Here is a 9,371-nt window from a genome sequence, read left to right as displayed (position 1 = left end):
ATACATACGGAATATGTCCATTAATATAATTCATATGGATAAAAACTAACCATCAACACCCATGACAGTGTCCTTGTCATATCTGGAGTTTCCGCAAGCACATGTAGATATTTGGAGTTTTAGCTACGCTTTAGGTCCCCTTTGAAACATGGGATAAAAAACGCATGAATGGAAGTAACATGTTTTTTCAATCCTATAGAATATAAAAACACATAAAACATAAGGAGAAGTTTGTTTGATGCAGCACAGTAAAGATTGAACCAAAGGAATGTTTCCAATAGGCTTTATCTCTTACTTATTTTTTTATGAAATTGACGATAGGATACAATCTTAAAGAAAACTTCCTATCTTCTTTCCATAAATAAGAGAAATCCTTTGCCAATCCTCATAATTATTAAGCTTGCCTAACTGTCGAAATTAATTACTCATCTTCATTCCAACTTTTTTTTCCAGTGAGGAAGAACCTAAATCTTTACATTGCGCATATTTCAGGACTATCATGTTAAGCTCACATCGCTGGAAAATATTTTACAAGGAGTCATCTATCCAATAGTGCCTGGATCAACCAGGAGTTACCAGGAGTGATGTCGTACGCCTGGCCATCATCGGCCCACCTATCAGTCCCCGCCACGTGGCTCCACCCCCCCTCGAATGGCTCTAGGCAAATCACCCAGCTGGTATGCACGTTGTGACAGCATATTCTAGTCTGGTTTCCCAAACCGCCGAGGCTGGGGTTACCGCGCCCCGGCGGTATGCATGGTTACTGCGGTAACCGTGAAAAACTGTATGAAATCGTGCAAAATTCATCAAAAATTTAAATTATTTTTAAATTTATTTGAATTTAAGGAGGTTACCGTGGTATTTACATTACCGTACCCCGTAGTAAGCTCGATAACCACGGTAACCGCGCGGCTACCGGCCATACGGTGATCCCTGGTCTCTCTCCTTTTTTTACTCACCCCCGAAAATTCACACCCACCCCCACCAATCCTAGAGCAGTAGGGCCCCTTCCAGGTGGGACCGACGCGCGCCACGTCAGCGTAGCGGGTGGCAATTGGCAAAGCCTCCGAAACAGAGATTCCCCTACTACCAGAATCACCACGGTTTCCACTCCACCAGCGACACTTGACACGCACGCGCCACACGCCGCCGCTCTCTGTCTCTGTCTCGGTCTCGGTCTCCGCCTCCCGCGCCGCGGCCACGCCATGGCCGCTGCCGGCAGGGACCCGCCGGCGACGCCATCCTCCAGTGAGTGAACTCCGGTTCCCCCCTTCGCCCTCTCCCTCTCCCTTCCTCCTCGCTCTCGTCTGGTGGCAAAGTCCCCGGAAGGGGCGGGTTCGTTTTTTTTCTTTCTTCGTATTATGTGTTTGATTGAGAGGATATCCTGAGATGGATTGGGATCATCCCATCTTTTACATGTGTTTGGTTTAAAGACTAGCAAGATTCCAACAGAGAATATTCGGGACAACCTCATCCAGAAATCTGGCGGACGGCGCCATCCCACCTCCGCACGCGCGGTGACTAGGGTTAGCGCGAGCAGGGGCGAGTTGGCGGCGGGAGTGCGCTAGCCGGCGGCGGCCGCGTCGTCGCCCATCCTCCCGCGAACCCAGCCGGCGGCAACCCTCGGCGGTCGCTGCTCACCCTCGGCTTTTGTCTGGTTGGGCCTTTCCTCGGTGATAATGTTGGCTCGCCTCCGTTGGTCGAAATCTCCGGTGATTTTATTTTATTTTTGGATCGTGATATTATGCATTAAGCACCTGTACATGTACACCTCGATTTGAGTAGAACAAAGGTTTGTAGTATTGTGCTTGGAAATGCTCCTCGGAAACAAACCATTCATGACATTTGAGGGGAGAAGTGCTTGTTCTACTCCTACCTCATTTGTTTGTATGTTTGAGTGAACTAGGTTCTGGATTGGAGCTTCTTTGCTTTGTTTTGGAGTAATACCTGCATAATGTTTCTAGAACGCTGGTAGCGGTGGGGGGCACATTCGTCATGTCGTGATTTGAGATTCTCATGGCGTACAAGGGAGGTGTTTGTTGATGGCACTTTGGGAAGTGGGCGTTTGTCGATGGTACATATAAAGAAGAGTAGATTTCACAAAACTCTTTTAGTTTATTATGCCAAACCATGGTGATGTATGATTAATGACATCTATATACTCTAAACTATTCTTCCCTGCTAATTTCAATTAATACTAATTTTCTTGTCGTGTTGAGCCACATCATCCTGAATCATTATGGTTATTGGATAGTTGTTCTGTGTCTGAGATTTGCAACCAGATCAGACCAGCCGCTCCATTCACATATCGAGCTCTTATGTGTTACTTGCCTTATGTGCTTGTTGATGTTGTTTCAGTATTGCTCACTATTATATTATAGAACATCCTAAATAACATTCTTAAATTAAGAGTTGTGCATTAAGCTCACCATTCTACTTGGCATTTGCACAGTTTCATTGTTTTGCAGACTTAGGGGCTATTCAAGCATCATTTGGTTTCCTTCCCAACCAAAACCTGTTCTTTCATGGACCTAATCTGTTGTTTTGTCTTATTCTAACTTGATACCCCAAACCACAACCAACATCTCCTCTGATTTAATCAATCTGCTGTCTTTGTAGGAATGTATTACTGCAGGCAAAGGAAGGCTTCTTCTGAGGTCAATGCCAATGTGTTTGTGCCTGGGGGTCAGAATGGTATTTCATTTCCTGCATCAAATAGGGCTCATGATTGGGGATATGGCGGTGTTCGCGAAGAATGGGAAGCTAGTTATGCTCGCAAACTCCAGTTGATCAATTTTCTTTCTTCACTGCATCAACGCACTGCAAATTCTTTGATAACCACTAGAATGGATGCTAACATGGACACTCCTTTGGAGCAAAAACAAAAGGACAGCTCAGCAATAATAGTTCTTGATTCCGATGATGAGGACGAAGCAGAAAGATGTGAACAGCTCGCATCTGAGAACAATAAACAACAGGCACCATCTGGACCCACTAGTCCTTGCACAACATGGATTGTATCCAGTGCGAAAGACCAAGTAAATGGAACCTTGCATGTTGATGGAGTCCAAAGCACTCAAATTGTTCCATATGGTCAAAATGCACCTTTAATAAATCAGTCCCCTTTGCAAACCAGCTGGCAACCATCTATCCAATATGAAAGGGTTATATTGCAGAGAAGACCTGAGGAGCAACGCGTTCAAGATCTTGTGGTATGTATCTTTCACTTGAAATTTTTCAATGGACTATCCACTTCTACATATTGGTACTTTTACTCCTTCCACATACCTGCACTGATAAACCAATTTATTGCATCATGTCTTGTGATTGTACTTTGATAAATCTGAAGAGCGTTATGATATTTCTTGTCTGGAATGTGAGAATAGAAATGTTTGGTGTTTGTTGAATCTATACTCTTTTGAAGCTTAAATATCTCATATTTGAACTTTAACTCTTGTTGCTCACTGTAGGCAGCAAGCCATGCAGAGAAGATAGCAGAAACACAAGTTTTCCTTACTCTGCCTACTCTTCCTAATGAGAGAAAACGAAGGAAATCAGAACCGACCACCCTGGTAGATGGAGATGGTGGAACTAACCTAGGGAAAGGAAAAAGGAAAAATCATCAAAATCAAGCAGCAGTTGATTCAATCTTGGATTTGCAACAAACTGTTGTTCCTTTGCAACAAAATGATGTTCCTTCACAAAGCTACAGGACTATGATAGAAGAGGAGAAACCTGTAAAAGAAAGTGATGGTCTCGAGGATCTTTGGAAAGATTTTTCATTGGCTGCTGAATGTACAAAGGTACAAGATGTAATCACAGATGTTCTTTTTTACTTTTATTCTGCAGCCTTATAATACTGTTGGTTCTTTTTCCAGCTGACCTCTAATTGTACTCGGAAATACATGCTGTAATCTTTATTTTTTGTTTCAAGATTGAATACCACTGTCCACAAAGTAAGTTTCATGGCAAAGTGTATTTTATAAGATAAGCTAGAGTTTGAAAAGGCGTTCATTTGTCATTTAAATCAGTTAAATGCGTATTTTGACAAAGTTTTGAAGCATTTCAGTTGATTATTTCTATCTGATTTGTGTCTTTTTCCAATAATGATCAAAGTAATATTCTTTGTCCAGCTTGATACAAATGAAGACATGTCCAATGAAAAAGATGTGGATGATGAAAACGAGATGGATGACGATTGCAATCATGACATTCGGATTCATGAAGATCTAGGCCATGTATGCCGTATTTGTGGCATGATTGTTAGAAAGGCTGAAACAATAATTGATTATCAGTGGAAAAAGGTACATACCATGTTTTGGACATATGATACTTCAAAGTTCTCAAACCTGTGATGTCTATGATTCTGTTATGGGAATGGGCCAGGCCCATGCAACAGTTTAGGCATGATAAATTAGGAATAAGTCATATGAATATAGGAGATTATCTAGTTAGGAAAGATATGAGGTTTATTAGAAAGTTAGAGATAGAGATTGGATTGGTTTATATAATACTAGAGACTAGTTCCTTATGTGTCTAGTATGTCCTCCCTATATGTAAAGGGACCCCATGTACTCTAGTATCAATCAATCAATGAATCTAAAGTTAGCCCTAAGCCTCAGAGCCTCTTTTAGCTCAGCAGGGAGAAGCCCTGCCTCTGCTATTATAGGGCGAGTGCCCTATCCCCCGGTCCTGGGACCCTTACCTAACCAATCCATAACAGACTCTAGTTTTACTTTGAGGAAATTAATATAAGCAGACAATCAACTTTGGGAATTGTTTTCTTCATAAAGAAACTGCAAGTTGATTATTTACATGAAACCCCTCATGTCCCATACAGTGTCCACTTTTAAAGCCCCAAGAGTTAGATCTGGTTATACTTGACCCTACACACCAGCCGTATCCACTTGCCGTGTTCATGTCAAAAACCATTTTCCTCACCTCCTATGCAAATGCTATTAATATTAAGGCACAGTACCTTGAAGGACTTTAGGCAGTGGAAGGGCATCACGATCAAGAGAAATTTGTGGAGTCATGCTGAATGAAAATTACTGATATATGGTTTTTGTAATGCTTGTTAGATTCACTATGAATATCTAGGGATTCTGGTTTCTTTTGTAGAAAAACCTGCTATGGGGGATCTTCTCTTTACTGAAATACTTCCTAAAATGGGAGAGTGTTTTCATTACCAACTATATTGATATTGATACCGCTTTGGAGTATATAGTAATAGTCGTTTTGCAAATCATATGGATTTCTTTAGTGGCTTGTACCTGAGCTAAGCTGGGAGCCTGGGCAGTATCCAGAGCATGGGTCCTGTAGCAAAGATGGAATGCTTGCATCAGTTTTCTAACGTTTGTTGGATTTTCCTACGTGGATAAGAAAGTTAACTTCATGCTTACATTATATCAGGCTTCAAGGACAAGAACAAATTACTATGAATCACGTTCAAAGGATGCTGATGATATTGATACTGGTGCTGTTAAAGTTTCTGAAGATTTCATTGTCTCTGATATTGCCATTCATCCAAGACATGCGAAGCAAATGAGACCACATCAGTTGGAAGGATTCAGCTTCCTGGTCAAGAATCTAGTTGGAGACAAACCTGGAGGTTGTATTCTAGCTCATGCTCCTGGTTCAGGGAAGACATTTATGCTCATAAGTTTCATTCAAAGCTTCTTAGCAAAGTATCCTTCTGCAAGGCCCCTCGTAGTGCTTCCGAAAGGGATTTTAGGTACTTGGAAGAGGGAGTTTCAGCGGTGGCAAGTGGAGGACATACCACTATATGATTTCTATTCTGTTAAGGCTGATAAAAGAACAGAGCAACTGGAAGTCCTCAAATCTTGGGAAGCCCGGATGAGCATACTATTTCTTGGATACAAGCAGTTCTCACGAATCATCTGTGGTGATGGAGATGGAAACATTGCAGCTGCGTGCCGGGACAGGCTGCTTATGGTCCCCAACCTACTTATACTAGACGAGGGTCATACACCAAGAAATCGGGAAACAGATGTACTGGCATCACTAAAAAGAGTCCAAACACCACGCAAAGTGGTCCTGTCTGGTACACTTTTCCAGAATCATGTTTCGGAAGTGTTTAACATCTTGGACCTCGTGCGCCCTAAGTTTCTCAAGATGGAATCATCCCGTCCTATCGCTAGACGTATAATGAGTCAGGTAGCAATATCAGGTATCAGGAGTTTAAAAGGGGTTCATGACAGTGCATTCACTGAGTCAGTAGAAGACACCCTGCTGAATGATGACAACTTCACTAGAAAGTCTCATGTTATTAGAAGTCTTAGAGAATTAACAAAAGATGTGCTTCACTATTACAAGGGTGATATCTTAGATGAACTACCTGGCCTAGTGGATTTTAGTGTGTTCTTGAAACTCAGTACCAAGCAGAAAGAAATTGTTCACAAGATAGAAGCCTATGAAAAGTTCAAAAGAAGTGCGGTGGGGACTGCATTGTACATTCATCCCTGCCTGTCAGAAATTTCAGAGGGTGATGCTGCAGATAGGGCGACCAACTTGACAGATGCCACTGTTGACAGCTTGATTGAGTCTATCATCATTAAAGATGGGGTGAAAGCCAAGTTTTTCTTTAACATTCTGTCTCTTGCTAACTCTGCAGGAGAGAAGTTGCTTGCCTTCAGTCAATATATACTTCCCATGAAATTTTTGGAAAGGTTGTTGGTTAAGAGGCTGGGCTGGCATGTAGGGAAGGAGATTTTCATGATATCTGGTGATACTAGTGCAGACGACAGAGAAGTGGCGATGGATCAGTTTAACAACTCTGCCGATGCAAAAGTTTTGTTTGGTTCCATCAAGGCCTGTGGAGAGGGAATCTCCCTTGTTGGTGCATCGAGAGTCATCATTCTAGATGTTCATTTGAACCCATCTGTCACCCGTCAAGCAATTGGACGTGCATTCAGGCCCGGACAGCAGAAGAAAGTGTTTGTGTACAGGCTTGTTGCTGCTGATTCTCCAGAGGTGAAGTTCCATGAAACTGCGTTCAAGAAAGAAGTTATACCAAAGCTATGGTTTGAATGGAGTGAGCTCTGCACTACTGAAGACTTCAAACTGAATCAAGTTGATATTGATGACTCTGAAGATGAACTATTGGAGGCTAATGCTATTCGCCAGGATATCAAGGCTTTGTATAGAAGGTGAGCTATCTTTTTCTCCGTGTGCACATAATGCAAGTTAAACCCTGAAGGTGTTCTCTGTCTTATCCAAAATTGTCTTGTAGGTAACAAGCTGTATGTGGCTGCTGTATACCATGTACATAATGCAATGCTGATCTTTCTGGATGATCATTGCTGTGAAGTAAGGGGATTTCTCTTGAATCATTCTTCACATTACAAAATCTTTGCTCCTTATTCTGTTCTGATTGTATGACCATGATGCTTTTTCGTTAACCTATATCATTTTTCTTCCTACAGGGTGTGGCAGTAGCCCCTTCTAGTGCCGGCGTTCCCTTCATGCTAGGATTTTTCGTTAACCTCCGTCATTTCCCTACCTGTTTTGAACCACTGTCCGATTTGTAACATGTGCCAGCTTGGTGCAGCGGTTAGCGTGCTGATCCTAGTCTCATTTCTTACTGAAAATCTCCAGGATTAATAACTATGGTTTCTGCCGTTCCTGCTTGCGGCAACAACTTAAATAATGCCACTGTTTCCTGACGTGTCTTTGTGCACTCAATTGCTCTTCGAATTTTCCCGTTGTTCTAGGGTAAAGATAATTTCTTTCTGTGCATAATAGAATGCAGGTCTTTCATCGTGCATTTGTGCATCTCTTTTACTACCTCCTTTGTTATAGTACCTGGTTTTTGTGTCGACAATTCTAGTTGCAATTCTGGCTCCCACGAAAGATGCTTTAAGACGCAGCAATGCCAGGATGCATACTCTCTTATTATTATTATTATTATTATTATTAAATGTTTTCTGAAAGCCCCAAGAACTGATCGAGTAGACGACTCGATCGTTGGCTCGTTGCACTCATCGACTCCAGATCAACTAATCTCTCAAAGGCCTGGCAGTTGTGTTCACCTGCTGCATCCGAGGCCCGAGGGTGACGACAAGGACAGGGGAAAGACAACACAAGGACGTCTGGGAGCCTACGAAGTGGAGCTGTTTGTACTTTTGCAGGGCCGGTTTTTTCCAGCTTACGCTTATCACCTGATAGTTGTAGTTACGAATTATTTGCTCCATATGTTTTAAGAATATAATTTTCCATGAAAGTTTCTTTTACTTTATTGCCTAGACCACTTATTTTAAACTATTTATTATGTTTAGATAATATATAATATTTAATTTATTCATATTATTAATTTATCCGCAAATAATCTCAAAACAAACACTAGCCTAGACCCTAGAGAGGGTAGGAAGAGCAGGGGCTACTGGAGTGCTTGGGGAAAGGAGTTAGGCCCGCCGTCGTGGCTTCGTGGGGTTGATGATGATATACGCGGGGAAAACGCTATGCGTACGATGTTCAGTTACGATTTTAGTACGATCAAACGCCGAAGAACGGCACGTCAATACGCGGAGCGCACGCGCTGCAGGCATTCCTGGGCCGTGAAGGCCATATACAACCTCATCGTCCCCTTTTTGTCTCTTAATTTGCTTATGCTGTAAACCTAAAAACATTATATGTTTACACGAACTAACATGCCATCTTATCTTATCTCCAACAAATACTCCCTCTATTTCATATTATAAGTCATTTTAACTTTTTTCGTAATCAAACTTTTTAAAGTTGGACCAAATTTACAATAAAATTTAACAATATCTAAAACACCAAATTAGTTTCGTGAGATCTAACATTTAATAAAATTTGATAGTATGTTTGTTTTGTGTTAAAAATACTATTATATTTTTTTATAAACTTGATCGAACTTATTAAAGTTTGACAAAAAAAAATCAAAACGATTTATAATACAAAACGGAGAGAATACTAATCTAAATTGCATACAAAGACGAGATAAGTCCATCTTATTTGCTTGATTTTCTTTGGCGTAACGAACATTAGCGTTGGTATGCTAGCTTCTTTTTTTTCCGTGCAATGTCTAAGACCGTTTTCATTTTTTATCTAATCTAAAATTTTGATTTGTAAAACATGTCATTTGCAAATTTTTTAACATGGATGGAAGTAGAATCCCTCAGTGTGGGACCAGAAGTTGTAGGCTGTAGCTGTTAATATAACTCTAGGAGAGGCGTTTCGTCGTACGATCATCGTATAAAAAGTATCGTACGCATAGCAGGACATGCGCGGCGACACGTTACTGATCTGAATAAATTTAGCGAATGAAAGAAAATGTGGGTCCGTTCAGATCAGTGCTAAAATAAACCTAAATTTGAGAATACTAAAAT

The 9,371-nt window shown here is 41.2% G+C and overlaps 1 protein-coding gene across 4 annotated transcripts; it reads left to right on the top strand.

Moving 5' to 3' along the window:
• Positions 1-1,127: 1,127 nt before the first annotated feature.
• LOC4343066 (protein CHROMATIN REMODELING 35) lies at positions 1,128-7,685 on the top strand. Of its 4 annotated transcripts, XM_066312419.1 has the most exons (8): positions 1,128-1,248; positions 1,479-1,657; positions 2,620-3,212; positions 3,471-3,803; positions 4,134-4,304; positions 5,413-7,169; positions 7,253-7,329; positions 7,446-7,685. In XM_066312419.1, the coding sequence occupies exons 3-7, from the start codon at positions 2,622-2,624 to the stop codon at positions 7,254-7,256; spliced, it is 2,856 nt and encodes a 951-aa protein (XP_066168516.1). In that variant the 5' UTR covers positions 1,128-1,248; positions 1,479-1,657; positions 2,620-2,621; the 3' UTR covers positions 7,257-7,329; positions 7,446-7,685. The 4 variants fall into 4 exon arrangements, with proteins under 4 accessions (XP_066168516.1, XP_015647718.1, XP_066168515.1 ...); XM_015792232.3 differs by lacking the exon at positions 1,479-1,657; XM_066312418.1 differs by lacking the exon at positions 1,128-1,248 and having other exon boundaries at positions 1,462-1,657.
• The last annotated feature ends 1,686 nt before the right edge of the window (positions 7,686-9,371 follow it).

Source organism: Oryza sativa, chromosome 7 (genome assembly GCF_034140825.1).
Source record: "Oryza sativa Japonica Group chromosome 7, ASM3414082v1".
NCBI lineage: Eukaryota > Viridiplantae > Streptophyta > Magnoliopsida > Poales > Poaceae > Oryza > Oryza sativa.
Note: the sequence above shows the minus strand (reverse complement) of the source record. Positions and strands in the feature narration are given on the sequence as shown.

Bases quoted from the DNA above. Each gene is read 5' to 3' on its own strand.
- LOC4343066 (XM_015792232.3), top strand. From the start codon at position 1,206: ATGGCCGCTGCCGGCAGGGACCCGCCGGCGACGCCATCCTCCA. The intron at 1,249-2,619 runs GTGAGTGAACTC...CTGTCTTTGTAG, and splicing joins GCCGGCGACGCCATCCTCCA to GAATGTATTACTGCAGGCAA. The intron at 3,213-3,470 runs GTATGTATCTTT...TGCTCACTGTAG, and splicing joins AACGCGTTCAAGATCTTGTG to GCAGCAAGCCATGCAGAGAA.